This window comes from Scardinius erythrophthalmus (assembly GCF_964197995.2).
Source record: "Scardinius erythrophthalmus genome assembly, contig: HAP1_SCAFFOLD_363, whole genome shotgun sequence".
NCBI classification, from domain to species: Eukaryota; Metazoa; Chordata; class Actinopteri; order Cypriniformes; family Leuciscidae; genus Scardinius; species Scardinius erythrophthalmus.
This window is the reverse complement of record NW_028296249.1, coordinates 1-26,211: the sequence shown is the minus strand read 5'-3', so window position 1 is coordinate 26,211 and position 26,211 is coordinate 1. Positions and strand designations below refer to the sequence as shown.

Below are 26,211 nucleotides of genomic sequence, written 5' to 3'. Positions count from 1 at the left end.
GACGGACAGGGAATGGCTGAGTATTGGCTTTATTCTATAGCATTAAACCCATCGCTGTGTTCAGATCTAACAGAGCATTATGACAATAATGTCAACAATCACAACACGCCGATCATATTCATAAACGTCCTCATTAATCATGTGACGAGGGTGATGTTTCCAAACATGAACATACACGGCATTATCCCTGCACATTTCCATGGTACAATTTTTTACAGATTCTCACCATACACGTAAAATATTTTCACAGTGATCATTTTTTCCTGTACATATTTCCCACTCTTGATACAATATAATAATACACATCGCTCTTACAATTATTTAACTCTCCGTACTAAACATTTGCAATGTTCGCACTATTATTTCTTAGATTGAATTTAGGAGGATTTTCTGCTGAACGGTTGACTCTTTTAAAGAGTCACATGATGTGGCGATTCACTTTCAAAACACAAAACTCTCCGAACACTATCCGGTGCCGTATTATTATACAATCAAAATGTTTGATAACCGCTGTACATCTTTTAAAATAAGTGACCTATGGATGAATTATGTGAGGCGGGTCGTAAGCCGTCATGCCGGATCTGTAGAAATCATGCGAAAGCAACGCTTTAAAGGCGAGGACGAGCTTCTGAGGAACGAGTGAATCCAAAGAAAACGGTGTGAATGAAACACATTTACAGTGGATGAGAAGCGAACACGAGACGCTCCCAGCATCGTGACGTTATATTGCATATTCAGCAAGTAAAGCTACGTTAACATTTCTTTGATGCAGAACAAGACCTTTGCATACCGATTCATTAAACAGAGACACGATGAACGGTGTTAAACACACATGAAGACACACACTGGGATGGAGGCGTTTCATTTTGGTAACATCAACTATTACACTTGATCTGATGGTCTTTGTTTTCTTAAACGAGCAAATTCAAGTTTTGCTTGTTAATATTCCGAAATGATTTTACACGCACACGCGCACACACACACACACGCACACACACACACGCACAAAGGCTGTTTTGCTGAATCTGAAGCTTGTTTACACACCGTGATGTAAATGGCTTTTAAATGAGAGCCAGTTCTTATTGCACAAAATGTTTTGGGACTTTCTCTTTAAACACAATCATGTGTTCACACACATAAACGATAGTACAATTATGGTGAAATACTCAGACCCTTAACCAAGACTCTCATTTCACAAATGAGCACAAATCCCGCATTCAACGCTTGTTCTCCAACTCTGCGACGCCTCCAGACTGAAGATGATGTTCTTCCTCAGTGTTTCTGTCTCGTTCTCCAGCACAAACATCTAAACACTCTTAAATCAAGACACATTTACTGGAGAAGGGAAACGACAGGGGATATTAAGTCTTGTTTTCGGAAAATCAAAAATGAAGTGAGTTTGTGCTTAAAACAAAATCAAAATCTGCCAGTGGAGTCAGAAAAATAATCTCTCACTCTTCTCTGACGCCACTGGCAGAGAAGTGCTCTTGTCTTCAGTCATCTTCAGCCGTCGCTGTCCTCCAGTGGATGCGTCTTGATTTACGAATGTCTGTGCTGGAAAACGAGACAGGAAGAGGAAGCAGTGTTTGGTTCTGAACTGAAACTCCGCCAGAGAGCAAGCGCTGAGGCCGGCTGTGACGTGGTAAACGCGGTGAAATGCGGGCTGGTTACGGGCCGACGCTGTATGAACACCACATGGTGACCGGGCCGTGTGACTGACAGACCGCTCACCATCAGTCAACATACATGGGAGAACTGGGAGACACTGGCATCTGATCCAGGATCTTACACACGTACAACGCCACGTCCACCACTCGCTCCTCGTACATCAGGATGAACGGATGCTTCTGCAGGACACACACACACACACACACACACATTACAGTCCTAGATCAATGAAAGTGGAGTCCGCTTTATGTCTACAGCAGCTTCACAGAAATAAACAGGAAAATAACAGAATCACTGATGCAAACTTCATTGAATATGAAAAATTCCCAGCTCATTCTTCAGATCAACTCTGCAACATTGACTGTAAATGAACTAAGTAGTTTTTTTGTCTAAACTGAAAAACTAGAATCACTTTAAATGCAATGAGTGCATCAAGCCATTATAGCGTACAGTACGAAAGGATATTCATTTTTAGACCTGCTAAAGATTGCATACGTCAGTGTTATTAAAGTTTAGTGTTCTTGAAGGTCGTCTACATGTACGAATAGGGAAAATGAGCATGTACAATTAAATATTCAATAAAAAAAAGAATACTGACCAATAATCCAATAGTGCATCCCTAAAAATATATAATTGTACACGAGCATGTTTAAATGAGAATGAATAGTTTTGATTAAAAAACACAGTGTAAAAGCAGGATGACGTACCAGCAGTTCTCTGTACTTTGGCCTTTTTGACTCGTCCTTCGTAAGGCTGTGGGGAGGCAGAGAGTCACATGATCAAACAGACGTGTCACATGATCAAACAGACGCGTCACATGATCAAACAGACGCGTCACATGATGAGGTGATCACACAAACGTGTCACATGATCACACAGACGTGTCACATGATCACACAGACGCATCACATGATGAGGTGATCACATGATCAGGCCCAGGTTCGGAAGCTCACCATAGATTGACGAACTGGATGAATTTGGGAGAGAACTGGCGCTCCTCGGAGCTGCTGAGCTGAGGAGGGTCTCCCTTCACCACCTGAGTCAGCTGATCAAACACACTGTTCCAGCGGGGGTAGGGGAAGCGTCCCGTCGCCAGCTCGTACTGCAACACACACACACACCCGCGTCACACACTCTTACATCATCAAGACCTGAAGAGAGTGAGTGGAGACGTACCAACGTGATTCCCAAACTCCAGACGTCTGAGCGAACATCGTAACCCTGTCTGGAGGCGCTGGGGTCGATCCGCTCCGGCTGAAAACACCACAACACATCTTCATCATCACCATCATCACATTCATCATCACCATCATCATCATCAGCAGAGAGCCGTCACTCACAGCCATGTACGGTCGGCAGCCGGCGTCTCTGGTCTTGGCGATGGAGTCGACCAGCTGTCCACTGATGCCGAAATCACACAGTTTAATGTTGCCGTTTCTGTCCAGGAGAATGTTGGAGGGTTTGATGTCTGAAAACAAGCCCAGCGTTCATTCTCTCGTTCACTCACTCGCTCCTTCACTCCAGCGTCAGAAAACAAACTCAACCATTTAATGGTGTAATTGCTTCAGCGTGGACTCACCTCTGTGGATGATCTTCAAGTTTTCTTTCAAGTGATTCAGTGCTTTCACAGTCTGCACACAATAGAGGCACACGAGACTTCAGTAAGAATTATTATGAATACTTCATAATAATTAGAATATTATTTATTATAATAATAATAATAACAACAACAACAACAACAACAACAACTTATTCACAAAATGATGAAAATGTTTAAGTTTGTATTATAATAATTATTGCCATTATGATTTCTATTATTAATAATAGTAATATAATGTATTATAATTTTATAATTGTATTATAAATAATGACTTTTTTACAGTATATTTTAAATATTTAAAATTATATATATATATATATATATATATATATATATATATATATATATATATATATATATATATATATATAATATAATATAATATAATATACACTCACCTAAAGGATTATTAGGAACACCATACTAATACTGTGTTTGACCCCCTTTCGCCTTCATAACTGCCTTAATTCTACGTGGCATTGATTCAACAAGGTGCTGAAAGCATTCTTTAGAAATGTTGGCCCATATTGATAGGATAGCATCTTGCAGTTGATGGAGATTTGTGGGATGCACATCCAGGACACGAAGCTCCCGTTCCACCACATCCCAAAGATGCTCTATTGGGTTGAGATCTGGTGACTGTGGGGGCCATTTTAGTACAGTGAACTCATTGTCATGTTCAAGAAACCAATTTGAAATGATTCGAGCTTTGTGACATGGTGCATTATCCTGCTGGAAGTAGCCATCAGAGGATGGGCACATGGTGGTCATAAAGGGATGGACATGGTCAGAAACAATGCTCAGGTCGGCCGTGGCATTTAAACGATGCCCAATTGGCACTAAGAGGCCTAAAGTGTGCCAAGAAAACACCCCCCACACCATTACACCACCACCACCAGCCTGCACAGTGGTAACAAGGCATGATGGATCCATGTTCTCATTCTGTTTACGCCAAATTCTGACTCTACCATCTGAATGTCTCAACAGAAATCGAGACTCATCAGACCAGGCAACATTTTTCCAGTCTTCAACTGTCCAATTTTGGTGAGCTCGTGCAAATTGTAGCCTCTTTTTCCTATTTGTAGTGGAGATGAGTGGTACCCGGTGGGGTCTTCTGCTGTTGTAGCCCATCCGCCTCAAGGTTGTGCGTGTTGTGGCTTCACAAATGCTTTGCTGCATACCTCGGTTGTAACGAGTGGTTATTTCAGTCAAAGTTGCTCTTCTATCAGCTTGAATCAGTCGGCCCATTCCCCTCTGACCTCTAGCATCAACAAGGCATTTTCGCCCACAGGACTGCCGCATACTGGATGTTTTTCCCTTTTCACACCATTCTTTGTAAACCCTAGAAATGGTTGTGCGTGAAAATCCCAGTAACTGAGCAGATTGTGAAATACTCAGACCGGCCCGTCTGGCACCAACAACCATGCCACGCTCAAAATTGCTTAAATCACCTTTCTTTCCCATTCTGACATTCAGTTTGGAGTTCAGGAAATTGTCTTGACCAGGACCACACCCCTAAATGCATTGAAGCAACTGCCATGTGATTGGTTGATTAGATAATTGCATTAATGAGAAATTGAACAGGTGTTCCTAATAATCCTTTAGGTGAGTGTAATATAATAATAATATATATATATATATATATATATATATATTTATATATTAGGGGTTTCATCAACTAGTCGACTGTCACAACCACTAGTCGGCGCTGTCAGCCCTAATCGACTAGTCGGAAACAAAATGGCGTCAGGCGTTGAGGTACCTATGCATCCAAAACGGTCAAGGTCATCCTATGTGTGGAAACACTTCACAGAAAATGTAGACACATCAGAGCGGATGCCCTGGCGCACCTGACTCAGCTGGTAGGAGAGGATGAGGAACAGCCTGCTACGGGTAAGTTTAGAACTAACGTTGAAACGCGACACATTCAGAATTAATAAACTTTTAGCAAACTACAGAACAGCGCGATCGGGGAGCGTCGCGCCTCACACGGGCAGGGCTTATATGCTCAGAGAACGGACACTGCACTAGTGATATAAAACGCACACACACAGGTCTGTTAACTTAAACAATACTTTTAAGGTAGTCTAATAATTTTCTGATTAATTTAGATTGATGATAACGGGTAAAAAGGCTAATACATTTTGTTTCTATTATTCTATTTTCCACAATGACAAAGCAACGCAGCTTAACCCAAAACACAAGCTCAGGCATGCAATGTTATTGTCTGAGGCTAGCCATGTGGCAATGTTTATCTGCAACGTTCGCTGATGCGCATGGTGTGGCGCGGTTCATAACAAGAATGTTTTAATTACAAGAATGTTTTAAATGAATGCTGCTGTTTTTGTATTAACACATGATGATGAAAAGAATAACAGATGAATTTATTTATTATGTTATTTCTGAATTTCAAAAATACATTTCCAATGATTCACCAGAACTCCTTCCTCTGTCTTCCTTAACAATGCTCAATGCGCTAATGCGTCAATTTAATGAATAAATAATTTAACGACTAGTCGACTACTGTTATGCAAAACTAGTCGACTAGCAAAAATCAGTAGTTGTGAAACCCCTAACATATACATTATATATATATATATATATATATATATATATATATATATATATATATACACACACACATACACACACATACAAATATTTTTGATATTAATAATACAAATTCTAAATTGTATTGTAAAAATCTGTATTATTTATAATAATATAGCATTATTATTACTACTAATATTATTAATAAGTATTCATTTTTATTATTAAATTATTGTTAATAATTTATTAATAATAATAATAATAATAATAAAATGTAATGTACATTGGAAAATTTCACTGTAAGAAAATATAGTTATCATTTAATAAATATTAAAGATCAATATATCTATTATTTTTACTTATTTTTTTACATTTTACTATAAAGGTATTATTGACATCATTCTTTATTAATAATAATAATAATAATAATAATAATGTATTAGAATTTTATTTTATAATCAATAATAATTACTATTGTTGTTAATTATTATTATTATTATTATATAATTATAATGTTATATAACAAAAATAATATTATTATTTATTATTATTATTATTATCATCATTAGTATTCAGGGTTTCTGCAGGGTTTGGTCAGTCAAATTTAAGACTTTTTAAGACCTTTTTATGACCATTATGATTGAAATTTATGACCTACACGAATTATGGAAAATTCATTAAAATTCCTTTCAAAAGTTTTTTTTATTTTTTTTATTGACTTTCATTGAAAGTAACAAGATGTATTATTTAAATGCCTAAAGACAGCTCCAACGCCTTCTTGCAGTGTGCAATATGCTTGATACTGATTATTTGCAACGGGCTTGAGCCAACTAAACACACCATCTTTGAGCCATGGCTCGTTAAATGTAGGCCTACACTTTCCCATTGTGATAGACCAGGAGATTTCAGTTAGGGCTGGGCAATATGTCCAAAAACAATTATCACGATAATTGTTTTATATTAGTCAATATCGATAATTATCACGATAAATGTCAAATCTTTATTTCTTTCAAGTTTAAAGGCAGACTGTTGCTTCTAAGTGAAAGTTGTAGAAACCAGAGCGTTAATTGTGGTTTTAAACTAACTTTACTCTTTATTGTCAGAAAATATAATGACAAACACTTGCTAAAACAGGTGAACATTTCACAAATCTGAGGTAGGACATTCAAACATTTGTCCTTAACAAAATAAATATCTTTATTGGGAAAATAATTACTTAGTTTCTGCATGTGCTAATAGGGGTCAAGTCTTGAAACAGGTTTGTGTTGCCTAACTTTGATGGCACGCATCTTCAGGAAATGTATGAAAAACAGTAGCCTAAATACATTATTAAATACTGTAAATATTCCATTAGTCCATTATTCCATTAAAATTCAATATGTATATCCCACATGGTGCAGTTAATTTTACTAGGCTAACGTTACAGTATATCCATGATAAATGATGGGAGATTGTAGACGGAAAAGCCTTCTGACTGTATCGTTGTGCAGAGTTTCTCCTGTTGGTCAGCGCGGTTTCATCTGCCTTTAAACTGGTTTAAATCACTGAGACAGTGTGTTCTTCGCTGAATTCAAGCACTTCTCACTGGATCTTGTGACCGAGACCGATCAAAGTAAACGCATCAGTTCTATTGAGCTCGCGCTGCGCTGCCGTTTGGACTTGGAGCCGAACGGGTAAATGGTCCGTGTGGCGCGCGGTTCAAATGAGCGTTCCGCTTTTGGCGCATTTAACCTGTGCATTTAACATTATGCCGCCAGCGCATTTTCAGGGGGAAAAGGCAATGGTAGAACCAACGAATGAACGAGCATATCAATTTATGACGTGGCTAAATTAAATTTATGACCTTGTATGGAAAATCCGGACGTTTTTATGACTTTTTATGGCCTAAAATTCTTATTATTAAATTTAAGACGTTTTATGACTTTTTATGACTCCGCGGAAACCCTGAGTATTATTACTACCACTACTAAAACAATAAATAAGCTTTTGTTGATGTATGAAATCAGTGACTTACTGCTAATGTAATTTTGCCTAATATTTCCTCTGGAATGACGTCATCTAATGCACAATATACATATTTGTAGAATTTGTCGAGGGAGGTAGACATCAGTTCCATGCAGATCCAGCAGTCGCCCTGTACACACACACACACACACACACACACACAAACAAACAGAGGTCAGTCCGATGCGACTCCATCGGGACACAGCAGCAGTGTGTGTGTGTGTGTGTGTGTGTTCATCATCTGACCTCACGGAACAGAGCGCCGTAGAACTGGACGATATACGGGCAGTCGCTGCTCCTCATCACCACATCCAGATCCATGAGCAGCTGCTTCTGCTCCTTCTCATCCACAGTGGAGCGGATCCGCTGCGGGACACACAACAACTCAACTCACGTTTATATGTGTAGCGCTTTCCACAATACACATCGTTTAAAAGCAGCTTTACAGAAAATGTCCACATTACAATTTAGAGAGATCTGTTATCAGAGGAAACTGTCTAAGTTATGTATTTCAGAAATGTACATATACAAATCACAGTTAGCGAAAAAGGTATTAACTATGTAATAATTTAATGCAGAAACAATGAAAAGTAATGAATTCTTGTTTGATACACTGGGATCAGATCACACACACACACACACACACACACACACACCGCTCATTTAGACGAACAGAGCCTTTCTCATTTCTGCTTCAACAGACAATTATGAAACTATTGATCAGAAGCAGATTCTATTCTTGCTGATGTTTTTATGTTTTAACAGAACACAGGCTCGGTAGCAGTGCAGTGACGTCTGTCTGACTCTAGAGGACACAATCAAAATCAGAATCACACACACACTCTCTCACACACACACACTCTCACACACACACACTCTCACACACACACTCACACCGATTAATCGCATCCAAAATAAAAGTTTGTTTAGATATGTGTGTGTACTGTGTATAATTATTTTGTATATATACATACAAACACATGCATTCTTCTTAAATATATACATGCATGTGTGTGTATTTATATATACAAAATAATTACACACACATATATTATATAAACACAAACTTTTATTTTGGATGCAATTAATCGTTGGCCAGCAGAATTTAATTTTAGAAATGAAAATATGACAGGGCAAAACTGAACGTATGAAAGCCTCTGAATCACCTTGACGGCCATGATCTGCCCGCTGGGTTTGTGCACCATGTTGTTGACGGAGCCGTACGCTCCTCTCCCGATCTCTCCCAGATCCTTCAGGTCCTCGGCAGTGAAGTCACAGTGCTGTTCTGGAGAAATCTTCAGCTTCCCCGAGGACTCGATGCTGTGTGTGCGCAGACGCTCTCTGAAAGTCATCGTGCAGAAATAATGACTTATCAAACTGATTTCCTGAACCCATCTGCTATTGGCTGAGCAAACTGATAGCCCCGCCCCCAAACTCACACCATTGGTCGAGCCAGTGCTGAGTTGTTCAAACAAACAGTGATGTTCTGAGCTGAGCTCTGGGAAATCAACATCACTTATAGTTTCTCTGCATATGTAACATCAAATATGACACGCGTGAGCTGTGTGTGTGTGTACTTGTACAACTATCTTTGTGAGGACCAGTTTGAGTTTTAGACCATTGGAGTGAGGACAAAGAGAGTACAGTGAGGACATGTTGGCCGGTCCTCAGTCTCTGAGAGCCTTTAAAGTGTTTGAGAGTCAAGACTTGGTTTTAGGGATAAGGTTATAATGAGGTCAAGGGTCGGTTTAGGGTCAGGGGTCGGGTCAGGCACTTAGTTGTGATGGGTAAAGTTAGGGTAAGCGGCTAGAGATCGCATTGTGTCAATGAATGTCCTCATAAAGATAGATGTACAAGAATGTGTGTGTGTGGGTGTATGTGTGTGTGTGTGTGTGTGTGTGTGGTGACGCACTCACATGTGTGGATTCTGGAAAGGAGGAGCCGGCGTGACGATGGGCAGACGAGTGGTCGGTTTGACCGGTGGATTGGCAAAGTTTAACTTAAGTGCTTTGCGTTTACCTGTGAAGGAGGAGAACGTTCACTTTTTCTTGTTTTGCATGACAACACATTCAACTAATTTAACAGGAAGCAAGAAATGAAAATGGGAATAAAAAATATGAGATGATTCCAGATGATTGAAAACAACTCTTGTTGAAGTGATGTTTGCTATTATCTTTTGCAAGGACACGCACTAATCACAACTTCTTCAAAAAATGTCAAAATTATTCTAGACTATTAGATGCATATGTAGCTCACTCTGGTTTTAAAGCGACAGTTCACCCAAAAATGTAAATTCTGTCATCTTTTACTCTCCCTCAGGTCGTTCAAACTCATAACACTTTCATTCATCTTCAGAACACAAATGAAGATATTTGTAATGAAATCTGAGAGTTTTCTGTCCCTCCATTGAAAGTCTGTTCACCCAAAACTCTGACACTTCAAAACGTTCATAAAGAGATTGTAAAATAAATACAGTTGAGCTTCCGTTGCTCTATGTATGCGTGCTTATACGTGAATACAAGCTAAAAGTCCCCTGTATCAATCATTTTATCCCTTAAAACTCATCTTTGATCACCAAAATTACATATTTAAATGTTTTTTTTTCTTTGAAAAAAAAAAAAAAAAAAAGTCTTCATGCCTTAAAATATCTTGACTGTAACTCGACACCCTTGCCTCATTTAGTATGCGCGGTTCTATGAATATGCAAATGAGCCCTGCCTCCACTCACTCCCTCAGCTCAGAGATCCACTGGTTGACGATCACACGTTGATCTGATTGGTTACAAGGTAGTTTGTGACGTCAGAAACACCAGCGATTTTAAAGCGTGTTTTTGAGACTGTCTTTGGTTCACTGCAGTTTTAAGGAGGAAATACTCAGCAATGGTGTCGACTTATGAATTTACACATGGTGTGTCTTAAAGCGTATTAATAACACCACATAGACACATAAACAACATTAAAAGCTGGATTTTCACCACAGGGGGACTTTAAATTAAATCTGTTCATCATATACTGTAAAGTGATCATGTCTCTTCAGAAGATGGATTTATTTTTCATATGGATTTATTTTACCATCTCTTTATGGAACGTTTTGAAGCGTTAAGAGTTTTGGGTGATTAGACAGAAAACTTCATTTGTGTTCTGAAGATGAGTGAAACTGATGACAGTATCTCTGAGTGAACTCTCGCTTTAAACCGTTCGGGAGGCAGAAATCATCCTGTTTTCTGGAGCGAACCCGCAGAGAGATTACAATAGCACAGAAAACTGGCTTACTTTGGGTTACTCCAGTCAGATTTATCTGAAATCCTACAGAAAAAGGAAAACAATGATGAAAACGCATGCAGATGATGAAGAAGGTGTAAATAAGAATGAGGCGCGCGTGTGTGTGTGTGTGTGTGTGTGTGTGTGTGTGTGTGTGTGTGTGTGTGTGTGTGTGTGTGTGTGTGTGGCTCACAGTACCGGTTTCATTCTGACACCTCCAGCATGTGTTGGAATCTGAACGAGGAGGAAAAAGAATTCATTTACAAATGACAAACAATCAATGAGACTAACACAGAATGTTCGGCTCAATGGAAAAACACGTGATATTAACAGCTGCTATTAATCATTCTTCATGCGTTCCATTCCCAGACAGCAACATAGTGTCGGCCCTGATCCGGCCCACATACGCATTGAATCCACATGTTCCAGATCATGTGGCCCAAATCCGAGCCGACACTATGTTGCTGTCTGGGTTAGTATGCATGTAATTGATAACTCCTGCATGCACTTATCTATAGAGCATTAACATTACTGTATCATGCATAATAGCAACTGTAACATTATAATATCTGCCAAATGCATAAATGTAACACTATAGAATCTTCCAAATGCATAAATGTAACATTATAATATTGTTGCATTTATGTAGAAACATTGTAGCATCTGCCAAATGCATAAATGTTACATTTTAATATTATTACATTTATGTAGAAACATTGTAGCATCTGCAACATTATAGCATCTTCCAAATGCATAAATGTAACACTATAGAATCTTCCAAATGCATAAATGTAACATTATATCATCTTCCAAATGCATAAATGTAACACTATAGGATCTTCCAAAATCATAAATGTAACATTATAATATCTGCCAAGTGCATAAATGTAACATTATATCTGCCAAATGCATAAATGTAACATAGTATCTGCCAAATGCATAAATGTAACACTATAGGATCTTCCAAAATCATAAATGTAACATTATAATATCTGGCAAATGCATAAATGTAACATTATATCTGCCAAATGCATAAATGTAACATAGTATCTGCCAAATGCATAAATGTAACATTAATGCATACATGTAACATTATAATATCTAACAAATGCATAAGTGTAACATTGCAGTATCATTATGATTCTGTTACAATACTGAACAAGGTGCGTGTACAACACCCAGTGAGTGAGTAGTCTAGATGGACAGCACTGAGAGGAACAGCTCATTTTAGCATCGGTTTGATGCCACAAAACAAAACACGACGCGAGTCAGTGAGAAGGCCTACAGCCTCACCAGAGCAAAGCAGCCTGAGGACGAGGACTGAAACATTTCAGAAACACTGTAACACACGACGCGTCGGGGAGAGAGACAGAGACAGAGAGAGAGAGAGAGAGAGAGAGAAGGCCTGGCCTAAACACTTGAGCTGAGCTCACGATGCACCAGCACCTGAAGCTCGTGCGGTTGTGTGTGTGTGTGTGTGTGTGTGTGTGTGTCTTACCCTGCGTGTTGCTCAGGTGTTGCATCACGGGTCCCGCAGCGCTGAGGCTCCTGATACACGGGGTTGTTGGTGAGTTGCTGTTACTGGGACTGTGAGTCGCCATTGTGGATCTGCTTGATTCCAGCAGCAGAGCGACTCTTCAGCGCGACACACACACACACACACACTACTGGAGGAAACCGAGGAGGGTTCCGCTCCCCATTCGGTAGAGTTTAGAAACGAGGGGGTTTAAGGTCCTCAGGCGGGACAGCAGTCTGGTTCGGGAAGCAGAAACTGGAACTGCGCCGCTTAAAACTCTCTCTCTCTGTGTGTGTGTGTGTGTGTGTGTGTGTGTTTGTTTGAGGTTGCCAGGTGCACGATAACTCCCCGCTCGAGGGATCATTCAAAACACATAACATAACATAATTTGTGTCAAATGATGACACAAACTTGAAACAAACTTTTATAGAAGCAATGTAATAATAATTATAATAATAAAAATATATATATATATATAATTGGACATTTCTAATATTATTTCCTCCTATTTCATTTGTTGTTGGCATAAAAATTTGTTAAATGCATCGAACAATCTAACTTAACAGTTTGTAAATATGTGTGTGTGTGTGTGTGTGTGTGTGTGTATATATACAGTACCAGTCAAAAGTTTGGAAACATTACTATTTTTAATATTTTTGAAGTCTCTTATGCTCATCAAGCCTGCAGTTAAAAAAAAAACAGTAATATTATGAAATATTATTACAATTTAAAATAATGGTTCTCTTTTTTAATATACTTTAAAATGTAATTTATTTTTGTGATGCAAAGCTGAATTTTCATCAGCAAGTTCTCCAGTCTTTGGTGTCTTATGATCCTTCAGGAATCATTCTAATATGATGATTTGATACTCAGTTATTATCAATGATGGAAACAGTTGTGCTGTTTAATATATTTTTTTGGAATACTTTTTTCAGGATTCATTGATGAGTAAAACGTTAACAGCATTTATTCATAAAAACAGCATTTATTCAAAATAAAAACATTTCTAACAATATAAATCGTTACCATCACCTTTTATCAATTTAATGCATCCTTGTTGAATTAAAGTACTAATTTCTTAAAAAAAAAAAACGGTAGTGTATATTGTTACAAACGATTTCTATTCTAAATAAATAGTTCTTTTTAACTTTTTATTCATCAAATAATCCTGAAAAAAGTATCTCAGGTTATAAAAAAAATATTAAGCAGCACAACTGTTTCCAACATTGATCATAAATCAGCATATTAGAATGATTTCTGAAGGATCATTAGACACCAAAGACTGGAGTACTTGCTGATGAAAATTCAGCTTTGCATCACAAAAATAAATTACATTTTAAAGTATATTAAAAAAGAGAACCATTATTTTAAATTGTAATAATATTTCATAATATTACTGGTTTTTTGGGGGGGGGGGGGGGTTTAACTGCAGGCTTGATGAGCATAAGAGACTTCTTTCAAAAACATTAAAAATAGTAATGTTTCCAAACTTTTGACTGGTACTGTATATATAAATATATATATATATTTTTAATATAAATTTTTCAGCACTAATATAAATAAAAAAGAAAAATGTAATTAAGTATACACATGTAAAATTATATATATACACACACACACACACACACACACACACACACACACATATTTATTTATTTATACATAATGTATATATAGTTAACATAATTCTTTGTGTGTAAATATACTTGGCAATAAATATATTCCAAATCCGATACATACAGCATTTTTTATTTATTTAAAGTCCCCCTGTAGTCAATCATTTTATCCCTTAAAACTCATCTTTGATCACCAAAATTACACACTGAAACGCTTTCCCTTGAAAAAAAATTTCTACATGCCTTAAAATAAATATCTTGAATGTAACCCGACACCCATGCCTCATTTAGTATACGTGGATCTATGAATATGCAAATGAGCCCGCCTCCACTCACTCAGCTCAGAGATCCACTCGTTGACTCGACAGTGCTGTTTACTTATAAACACATCTTATGAAGTTAATAAATCTCAGATGCAACAGCAGAGACTGAGATGATCATACAGATGGTGTTTGTTTGTTTTAATTCCATCGTTCATTGACAGTAATCTCTCATGGATATCTGAGGACTCTGTCTGCGGTTCTTCCACTGCCCTTGAGAAGCATCTGGTCCTCATACACGTACACCGTCCCGAAGGCGCTGGTGTCGGGGGGGGTCTCGATCACCCCCTCCAGTGTGATGTGGTGAACGCCCGACGGGTCGGTGCAGAACCCTCCGTCATGATCGTGTCCCGAGATGAAGATCATCACACTCTTATGAGCTCGCAGGACCGACAGAAGCTCCTCGTAGTTCCAGGCCAGACAGATGGAGTCCGTGGCGTCCGGGTGAACGGGGAGATGACCTGCAAACACACACACACACCACATCAAGACCAGGAGCCTGTACCATGACGGTAGTTTAACAAACTCAGGGTTACAGGATTAGCCACGATGCATGTGCGAGAACTGAGAAGATGACGCTCACGATCATGATGGGAAAGTGTGAAAGGTAAGGCACTTTTACGTTTTAACCATCGGTTTCTCACGATTCGGACATCCAGGAAATGCACACTTTAGAACCAGTTTAAACACTACATCGAGACCCATCTGCGTCCTTGTCTCAGTTCTCGCGCATGTGAACTCACTCAGAGAAACACAGAAGAAAATGAAGAGTTGAATAAAGTTGTTATTTTAAACTTAAGGTTGAGCCACTGTAGTCACTCTGACTATTTTAACGATGTCTTTACTAACTTTTCTGAGCCGGCAGAATGAAATAACAGAGAAGCCTCTGGAAGAGTGAGCCAGCTCTCAGATCTCATCAAACATATCTTAATTTGTGTTCCGAAGATGAACGAGAGTCTGACGGGGTTGAACAACATGAAGGAGAGTAATTACTGAACAGAACTTTAATTTTTGGCTGAACTAACCCTTTAACTCCATTCATGAGAGTGGCATATTTAATCTAAATGTGTACATCAGATGTAAAACAGAGTTTAACCTGTTAAGCTGCAACCCCACTTTTGAAAAATCCCCAGAAATGACATACCCAAACTGAAACAGATACAGTTCATGAACCCTTTGTACTAAAAGCACAAGTATGATCTCATTTGAAAGCTGACACCTGGCAGTTTATTGTAAATGTAGAATTAATTATTGTCATAATGACAAAAATTGTTATAAATAGCTTCAAAGTTTTGTAAAGTTATTAGAAATTAATTTTAATGAAACATCCTCATGAAAATAAAATTGAAGTTGGCACTGGAGCAATCTAGAAATGCACTACAGCTAAAGCCACATGTCTAAACATTTTATGTTTAAAATCTGAAGATAATAAGTCCAAAACTCTGTATTTAGTTAAATGTTTTTCAAGACCATGTCATGTGACTTTATTTTGATTTGAGGCTAAAATGCTGCTGATGTTTAGTCATCTTTTAAGTCATCCATTCAGTCTTATTGTCTCTATTGTTTTGTGGTGCAAACGATCCCCATTCAGTCTCAGTCTCCCCCTGCACACATTCACACTTCTCCAGCCTGGTTATGGCTCTAAATATGCATTTCTTTTGTCTGCATTATAGTTACTAACGACTGGCTATTCACAGGCTATTCATTGGGTTTCAATCCCTAAATTCTTTTCTCAAAGTTCACCTCACATTTTAAATAAAGAATAAAGAACATTCTTGAATAAAGAAACTTTCAGTAAGCATTCAAAAAAACATAAAAGTATAACTTCTAGGTTGCAGGTGCACCTAGGGAGCTAGCATGTTAGCTTAGCACACCATCAATACATGACAATTTATGAGATTAAAACCATGTTTGTGCTCCAAACTTACTTTAAAACGCAAGTGGAGTATTTAAAATAATCTTCTGTAATCTAATTTGGCTTCAGATGAAAAAAAACAGACAGAAAATATACTATTGTATACTGTTCTGCACAATGATAGTCTATACAGATTAGCATTACATTATAAATATAATCTATTATTATGAAAATACCTGGCATGGCTTGGAAAACACAGGTAACTCAAATATCATTGCAATCATGTTTATTATCTTCAAAACATCTGCATCTGCATTTTACAGCGCGAACTCTGTAGCTTTGTGTGTACCAGTGACGTCCTGGAATGTCACATGATCATGGCTCTTCTTCGTGTTCTATATATGGACTATTATTGTGCATATAGCGCCCTCAGGCTATTGGTATGAATTGAAAACACAGTATCAGAGTATGCAAGCGCTCATAATCATTACATCGACGCATTTGGGTATAAATTCAATAAATATTATTCCTGTCTATAGAAATATGATGTGAATCTATGAGAATATATCAATATTTCTCCAAATCTGCACATTTTTGAGCTAAAGCCCTGAGAGACGTTGTTTTGTGAATCGCTGTCATGACGACAGCACGGAGTTTTTTTATGAATGAAAGCGGCTGACGGTCATAATTCATGTTAAAGGTATCGACTCATTTTTTCATTTCATAACTCCTGACACAAATTAAGAAATAACTGTCGCTATAAGTTTCTCAGAATACAATAGTGGTCAAATACTGAAACTTGAGTCTTATATCTTTTTAATGATGTATAGTTTGTCGAAGTATAACATTAAATCTGATAGTAACTTTGAGCTATATATAAAAAAAAACGCTTCAGTGCGCCGACGCACTGGTGCAGCTTAACAGGTTAAATCATTATTTTATGTATTTAAACTCTTATAGTGAACATGCATATATGAATATACTCACTGCAGAATATTAATATACTCACTGCAGAATATTAATATACTCACTGCATTAATATTAATATACTCACTGCAGAACATGAATATACTCACTGCAGAACATTAATATACTCACTGCAGAACATGAATATACTCACTGCAGAACATGAATATACTCACTGCAGAATATTAATATACTCACTGCAGAACATGAATATACTCACTGCAGAACATTAATATACTCACTGCAGAACATTAATATACTCACTGCAGAACATGAATATACTCACTGCAGAACATGAATATACTCACTGCAGAACATGAATATACTCACTGCAGAACATTAATATACTCACTGCAGAACATGAATATACTCACTGCAGAACATTAATATACTCACTGCAGAACATTAATATACTCACTGCAGAATATTAATATACTCACTGCAGAACATGAATATACTCACTGCAGAACATTAATATACTCACTGCAGAACATGAATATACTCACTGCAGAACATGAATATACTCACTGCAGAACATTAATATACTCACGGCAGAACATTAATATACTCACTGCAGAACATTAATATACTCACTGCAGAACATTAATATACTCACTGCAGAACATTAATATACTCATAATATTAATATACTCACGGCAGAACATTAATATACTCACTGCAGAACATGAATATACTCACTGCAGAACATGAATATACTCACTGCAGAACATTAATATACTCACTGCAGAACATTAATATACTCACTGCAGAACATGAATATACTCACTGCAGAATATTAATATACTCACTGCAGAACATTAATATACTCACTGCAGAACATGAATATACTCACTGCAGAACATTAATATACTCACTGCAGAATATTAATATACTCACTGCAGAACATGAATATACTCACTGCAGAACATTAATATACTCACTGCAGAACATGAATATACTCACTGCAGAACATTAATATACTCACTGCAGAACATGAATATACTCACTGCAGAACATGAATATACTCACTGCAGAACATGGATATAATCACTGCAGAACATGGATATAATCACTGCAGAACATGAATATACTCACTGCAGAACATGAATATACTCACTGCAGAACATTAATATACTCACTGCAGAATATGAATATACTCACTGCAGAACATGAATATACTCACTGCAGAACATGAATATACTCACTGCAGAACATGAATATACTCACTGCAGAACATTAATATACTCACTGCAGAACATTAATATACTCACTGCAGAACATTAATATACTCACTGCAGAATATTAATATACTCACTGCAGAATATGAATATACTCACTGCAGAACATTAATATACTCACTGCAGAACATGAATATACTCACTGCAGAACATTAATATACTCACTGCAGAATATTAATATACTCACTGCAGAACATTAATATACTCACTGCAGAATATTAATATACTCACTGCATAACATGAATATACTCACTGCAGAACATGAATATACTCACTGCAGAACATGAATATACTCACTGCAGAACATGAATATACTCACTGCAGAACATTAATATACTCACGGCAGAACATGAATATACTCACTGCAGAACATGAATATACTCACTGCAGAACATGAATATACTCACTGCAGAACATGAATATACTCACTGCAGAACATTAATATACTCACTGCAGAACATTAATATACTCACTGCAGAACATGAATATACTCACTGCAGAACATGAATATACTCACTGCAGAACATGAATATACTCACTGCAGAACATGAATATACTCACTGCAGAACATTAATATACTCACTGCAGAACATAAATATACTCACTGCAGAACATGAATATACTCACTGCAGAACATGAATATACTCACTGCAGAATATTAATATACTCACTGCAGAACATGAATATACTCACTGCAGAACATGAATATACTCACTGCAGAACATTAATATACTCACTGCAGAACATGAATATACTCACTGCAGAATATTAATATACTCACTGCAGAACATGAATATACTCACTGCAGAACATGAATATACTCACTGCAGAATATTAATATACTCACTGAAGACAGTGACTCTCTCCTGCCTCTGGTCGGCGAGGGTTAAGACTTCATCGAGCCACTGAAGCTGCTCTGCACTGAATCCTCCATTGAACTTCACAAACCTTTGTTCCAACCCATAATCTGTAAGAAAGCACATAAACAACGAGCCTTCGTATTAATTCACCAAGCAAATGTTTCACATGCCCACTATATACTGTAAACATGATTATTGTTATTAATCAACGGTCGGTTGCTTGATAAGGCTGGTCATCATGTTATGTAAAAAAATGATTGTTGCAATTAGTGTGAGAATAACTTTACTGGATTTAATGATACCTCAAATATCCAGGCTGTCACTTAATATAACTTCACATTTCAAGTTGACTAAACTTAACATGTTAAAGCAGCACGAAATGAACACTTACTTTGAGTTGAAACAAAAAAATGTACAGTGTAAAATAACCTTACTGTGTTTTGGTTTATTTTTGTAATAATCATGCAATAAAGGGGGAGTGAGTGAGTGAATAAATAAATTAACAATTCAGTACTATAATGAATTGAAAAAAATATATATATATTTTCCAAATATTAGTACGTTTTTTTTTATTATTTTCTTTATACAAACTAAAAAACTATAAATCAGCCAAATCAAATAAATCAAAGTTTAGGATGGGGGTCAGAGGTCAGAGACCTGTCGGCTGGTTGAGGTCTAAATATTTTCCAAATCATATTTTGGACAGTATGTTTTTTTTTTGTTTGTTTTTTTTTACAAAGAAAAAAATATAAATCAGGCTTCTAAAGTTTAGGACGGGTGTCAGGGGTCAGAGGTCAGCACCTGGTGGCTGGTTGAGGTCCGCGTTGCTGTTGTGTTTCAGTAGCAGCTTCATGGCCTGCTGATGCTTCTCGCTACGCGCGTCTCTCCCAATGACGCTCACGTCGTACGCGTCCAGAAGCACGAATCGAAACCCGGGGGCGGGGCTAAACTCATACGCGTAAATGTCGTCCGCGATGAGGTCACTTCCGGCTCCTGCTTTCCCCGCGCTGTTCAGCGGAGAAGCCATTAGAGTTTCCCTGCTGAAGTTGTAGAACTCGTGATTGCCCCACACATGATGTACATCCACCGAACTCTTCTCGAACTCGGCCATAACCGTGTCTAGCGCTCGTTCCGACGCGTCGCGGCTCTTGTTGTATCCGTCAATAGCGTCTCCGAGCTGAATGACGCAGCTGACGCGCGTCTCCTCCCAGTGCCGCACCGCGTCCCGAAGCAACGCGACGCTGTTCCTGTAGAAGCGTCTACTTGTCCTCAGATAGTTCATCCCATCATCTATATCTGCGAACTGGACGTCCGCGATTATCCCGAAAGAAAACAACGCTCGCGCGCGATCCTCCATCTTCCGAGAAACCGCGGCGAAACTCCGGGCGTGTGTTTAAACGCGGCCAGTTCAGGCGATATTGTTTGAATTTGTCATGTAATGATAGAGAAAGAGTGGCCTTCAGTTGACAGTTCGTGGAACATACCATCACAGAGAGTGTGTGTGGGGGGGTCAGACTGGGTTGCCAACGCCTCGCGTTCCGTGTAAAACTCGAGCACACATCAAAACATAAGACTGAGTAATATTAAAGTCCACCTGTTTTTAATAATTGTATCCCTTAAAATTCATCTTTGATCACCAAAATGACATATTTAAACGTTTTTTCCTTAATATCTTGAATATAGCCTAACTAGTCGACACCCTTGCCTTAGTATACGCGGTCTTATGAATATGCAAATGAGCCCCGCCTCCACTCACTCACATCAGAGATCCACTCTGATTAGGCTTGTTTGAGATGCGCCTTGCCTCGCCTGAAATGTAGGCGAGAGTAGGCGGCTGCAGTGAGAGGAGGAGTGAAAAAAGCGCAGGCAAGCCGGACAGATCTCTCTTCTCGCAGTGGATCTGACACCTGTGAGATCAAAGATGGATATCGCGGGATTCACGGGATTCACGCTCGTGCACAGTGTTGCTAATAAACTGGATGTAATTCAAGTTCTGTTGCTTTTATATGGAAATAAATAAAATGAACAAGACACCCAAAGTACTTGTTATTTAATTCCATTCTAAATACATGTTTATCAATCATTTTTTCTTTAATACAGACATATGTGTTTTTATTTTTTATTTTATTTTTATAAAAATTAAACTGCATAACCCAAAGAGATCGCACTGTCAGATAGTTTGGGAATATTCACACATAACATATACACATAAAACATGATATTAGAGTTTTAAAATCAAACATTTTAAAAGAGAACAATACATCACGGTTGTTTAAACCAATGAGCATTAAGCTGTGTCGTCAGCAAGTCGTTTCCCATCATGCTTTTGATCAGCGCAGTCGGTGGAGAGCAACTGCGCGCGACTGCAGAATCCGACAGGTGTGCCTTGCGCTCGCGAGAGATTTTTGACATACGTCAGCATGACATCAGAGCAAGGCGGACCGCTCTCGGACACATTTCTAACCGGCATGCATCTCGCGCTGATCACCGGTGATCGATTCTGCGCAGATTTTGCTCATCTCAAACAAGCCTATTGTTTACAAGGTAGTTTGTGACGTCAGAAACACCAGCGATTTGTTTTTGAGACTGTCTTTGGTTCACTGCAGTTTTAAGGAGAAAATACTCAGCAATGCTTGACTTATGAATTTACACATGGTTTGTCTTAAAGCATATTAAAAACACCACATAGACGCATAAACAACATTAAAAGCTGGATTTACACCATAGGGGGACTTTAAATTAACTACTTACTATAGGATTTGGTTTAGGGTTAGTTGCTATGGAAGGCATTTTCTGCCAAATTTCAATAAATAAATTAAATGATTAAAATGAAAATTAAAACCAGATTAACAATTTCATTACAGAAAACAGTACGCAAAAAATGTGACAAAATTGAGAATGAAATTAAATGATTTCATTTTCACAGCATTATCCCTGTCAAATTGAAAAATAAAATGCAATTGGTGATTTCACATTTCATTTCCACTACAGTCTCGCGGCAAGACTGCCAATATTAAAATGAAAAGCCAAACGTGAAAAAGAAACTACAAATACAGTTTTTACAATGCTCTTTAGTAACGCTCACGCAATAATAGTGACACAATTCAAATACAAATGTAAATTTTCGTTTTCATTTTAATTCCCCTTTTATTTCACAGTTTTCATTTTCGTTTTCATTTTCAAAGACAACCTGCATGCAAATTATATGTTAATGAGTGGGTGTGGCTTATTCTAGTAACGGCGCTGAGACACGCCTTCTGTAAAGCTAAGTCATCGTCCCGTGTGCATGAGTTGAATGTGTGAAACGAAATTATTTAAATGTGATTATATTGTAATCGAGACGACGAGATATGGCGAAATCTGTTAGTGAGCTTTTGCGGGAAGCTGCCGCAGCATTAGAACATGGAAACAACCAGCCTGATGTTAGTTATAGTGTTAGTGTATAGACTAGACCATAATCGACGATGAGGTTCATTCATGTATTAGGCTGTTTTGGAAATTCAACTATTTGGGTGTACAGAAGTCTTAGTAACACAATTTCTACAACAATTATAGCCAGACATTAATACCCGCTAGCTTTAACCGAGAACCTCGGCCAATGTTTCATATTCGCGTCGCGCCTAACAACGCCCTTCAGCCGTGACTTATTCAGATGATACAGCACTAGCCTAGAGTACCTTATTGTTTTTATAAAACGGTTACCACGCAATACAAATATTAATCCCGAAACATATGTATCTATGCAACTTTCATGAAGTAAAATGAATCACTAAAAGCCAATTCCATCCGCTGGAGAAAAAAAAATAGTCCCTGACCATAAAGCAACAGAAGAAGTTACATTAGTTCTCCATTAGATGGAGACAAAGACTGTCTTAATGAGTGATTCAGTCAGAGAAGACTTTTGAAATGACTCAAACTTGTGATCACGGAGAAGAAAGACGCACACAACTGACATGGCTACAGGCACGGACAACCCCTATTAACTGTTAAAAGTACAAGATATCACACAGGACATTCAAACAGATTTTTTATTATGAATACAGGACTGACCTGAAGGAAAATGCTATATCTAGCCTACTGTAAATGCAGGTGGTCTACACTCGCTTTCTCGATCTCATCCAGAAGTTGTTACTGGAAATGAAAACCAGCATTGTGATTCTTTTTGTACACAAACTTAAAATAACCAAAAGACACGTAACAGTTAAACAGCGGACAGATACAGGCTAGTGTTTCTGAATAAGTCACGGCTGAAGGGCGTTGTTAGGCGCGACGCGAATATGAAACATTGGCCGAGGTTCTCGGTTAAAGCTAGCGGGTATTAATGTCTGGCTATAATTGTTGTAGAAATTGTGTTACTAAGACTTCTGTACACCCAAATAGTTGAATTTCCAAAACAGCCTAATACATGAATGAACCTCATCGTCGATTATGGTCTAGTCTATACACTAACACTATAACTAACATGGTCAGGCTGGTTGTTTCCATGTTCTAATGCTGCGGCAGCTTCCCGCAAAAGCTCACTAACAGATTTCGCCATATCTCGTCGTCTCGATTACAATATAATCACATTTAAATAATTTCGTTTCACACATTCAACTCATGCACACGGGACGATGACTTAGCTTTACAGAAGGCGTGTCTCAGCGCCGTTACTAGAATAAGCCACACCCACTCATTAACATATTATTTGCATGCAGGTTGTCTTTGAAAATGAAAACGAAAATGAAAATTGTGAAATAAAAGGGGAATTCAAATGAAAACGAAAATTTACATTTGTATTTGAATTGTGTCACTATTATTGCGTGAGCGTTACTAAAGAGCATTATAAAAACTGTATTTGTAGTTTCTTTTTCACGTTTGGCTTTTCATTTTAATATTGGCAGTCTTGCCGCGAGACTGTAGTGGAAATGAAATGTGAAATCACCAATTGCATTTTATTTTTCAATTTGACAGGGATAATGCTGTGAAAATGAAATCATTTAATTTCATTCTCAATTTTGTCACATTTTTTGCGTACTGTTTTCTGTAATGAAATTGTTAATCTGGTTTTAATTTTCATTTTAATCATTTAATTTATTTATTTAAATTTGGCAGAAAATGCCTTCCATAAGTTGCATGTGATTATGCATAATTTATAGTTATTACAATAGTGACTACATGTAACACATGTAATAATGACACTGTAAAATAAAGTGTCAAGTCACCTTTATTTCTATAGCGCTTTTAACAACACAGATTGTTTCAAAGCAGCTTTACAGAGATAAAAGGAAAATAATGCAACAAAGTTTGTTTCTAGAAGAAAATAGCGTCACAGTTGTTACCACAATTTGTGTTGTTAAAAAGTTATTAATTTAGTTCATATATATATATATATATATATATATATATATATATATATATATATATATATCCGCTCTGGAGAAACCGTGATGTCATCGTCCAGCTCAGTTCAGTTCTTATATAATGGATTAACATAATAATATAGCAACACCCTAGCAATCACCCAGAATACCCTAGCAACCACCCAAAATACCATAGCATCCACCCAGAATACCCTAGCAACCGCCTAGCAACACAATAGCAACCACCCAGAACACCCTAGCAACTGCCTAGCAACCACCCAGAATACCCTAGCAACTGCCTAGCAACAACATAGCAACCACCCAGAACACCCTAGCAACCGCCTAGCAACTTTTTAAACTTTAAAATACTTTAAACTACTTTAAACTTTAAACTAAACTGCTTTAAACTAAATTCAAACTACTTTAATCATCAAACTACTTTAAACTTCAAACTTTCTGGTCCAAACTTTCTCTAGCCAACTTAAAATTTGTCTCGACGAACTTTTTAATCTAGTCAATGCAGGCAGATCAATAATATTGTTGAATATTAAGTTAAATGTCCCCAACTAAGCAAGACAAAAACCAAAGGTGAAAAATGGTACACTACTTGTTATTAGTGGCTATTCCACCATCCAGTATTAGTGACTTCGCCACCTACTGGCCAGACAGCAGAATACAGCGATTCGATGTTTCGCGGATCCGTGTGAACGGGGATCCTTTTGACAACGATGTTAATAAGAAAACTGCAAAGGAAAAACTTTTCACTTTTTTTCTCTAAACTTTTCCGCAGAACTTTTCCTGAGGGCCTCAGACTCCAGTCTGAAAACTCTACAATATTTTGGTACAAATTTTTAAGTGCCATTGTTTAAAAAATATAAATATTGACAGATATCTCAGACTTTCATATGTGTATGTGTGTGTGTGTGTGTGTGTGTGTGTGTGTGTGTGTGTGTGTGTGTGTGTTTGTGTGTGTGTGTGAATGTGTGTGTGTGTGTGTGTGTGTGTGTGTGTGTGTGTGTGTGTGTGTGTGTGTGTGTGTGTGTGTGTGTGTGTGTGTGTGTGTGAATGTGTGTGTAATGTGTGAATTGTATCTGACCTCAGTGTGTTTCCCTACTGCCCACCACAGTGACTCTCAGACTCAGTAATGTGTGTGTGTGTGTGTGTGTGTGTGTGTGTGTGTGTGTGTGTGTGTGTGTGTGTGTGTGTGTGTGTGTGTGTGTGTGTGTGTGTGTGTGTGTGTGTGTGTGTGTGTGTTAAAACACTGTGGTATCAAATGTTCAGACATATTCTAATTTGTTACACTGTTTATTTAAATTTAAGTTATGATATAATATCTTCTAATATTATGTTGATGTTTTTATTATTATTCTATGTATTCCAAGCTTTGGCAGTATTGTATTATTTACAATCATGTCA

General features: G+C 37.6%; 2 protein-coding genes across 4 annotated transcripts; both read right to left on the bottom strand.

The window, feature by feature from the left end:
- Positions 1 to 13: 13 nt before the first annotated feature.
- On the bottom strand, positions 14 to 12,952 carry LOC308686522 (dual specificity mitogen-activated protein kinase kinase 4-like). Of its 3 annotated transcripts, XM_081394953.1 has the most exons (13): positions 12,581 to 12,952; positions 11,281 to 11,316; positions 11,095 to 11,127; positions 9,739 to 9,841; positions 8,989 to 9,163; positions 8,069 to 8,188; positions 7,833 to 7,952; positions 3,248 to 3,299; positions 3,009 to 3,136; positions 2,845 to 2,922; positions 2,622 to 2,770; positions 2,376 to 2,421; positions 14 to 1,847 (listed from the first exon to the last, which is right to left on the bottom strand). In XM_081394953.1, the coding sequence occupies exons 1-13, from the start codon at positions 12,681 to 12,683 to the stop codon at positions 1,734 to 1,736; spliced, it is 1,257 nt and encodes a 418-aa protein (XP_081251079.1). In that variant the 5' UTR covers positions 12,684 to 12,952; the 3' UTR covers positions 14 to 1,733. The 3 variants fall into 3 exon arrangements, with proteins under 3 accessions (XP_081251079.1, XP_081251080.1, XP_081251081.1); XM_081394954.1 differs by lacking the exon at positions 11,095 to 11,127 and having other exon boundaries at positions 12,581 to 12,906; XM_081394955.1 differs by lacking the exon at positions 7,833 to 7,952 and having other exon boundaries at positions 12,581 to 12,888.
- A 1,275-nt stretch (positions 12,953 to 14,227) lies between these two features.
- Positions 14,228 to 21,457, bottom strand: LOC308686521 (manganese-dependent ADP-ribose/CDP-alcohol diphosphatase-like). The gene is made up of 3 exons (XM_081394952.1): positions 20,255 to 21,457; positions 19,441 to 19,560; positions 14,228 to 14,995 (listed from the first exon to the last, which is right to left on the bottom strand). Exons 1-3 carry the CDS (start codon positions 20,808 to 20,810, stop codon positions 14,706 to 14,708), a joined length of 966 nt encoding a protein of 321 aa, XP_081251078.1. The 5' UTR covers positions 20,811 to 21,457; the 3' UTR covers positions 14,228 to 14,705.
- Between the last annotated feature and the right edge of the window lie 4,754 nt (positions 21,458 to 26,211).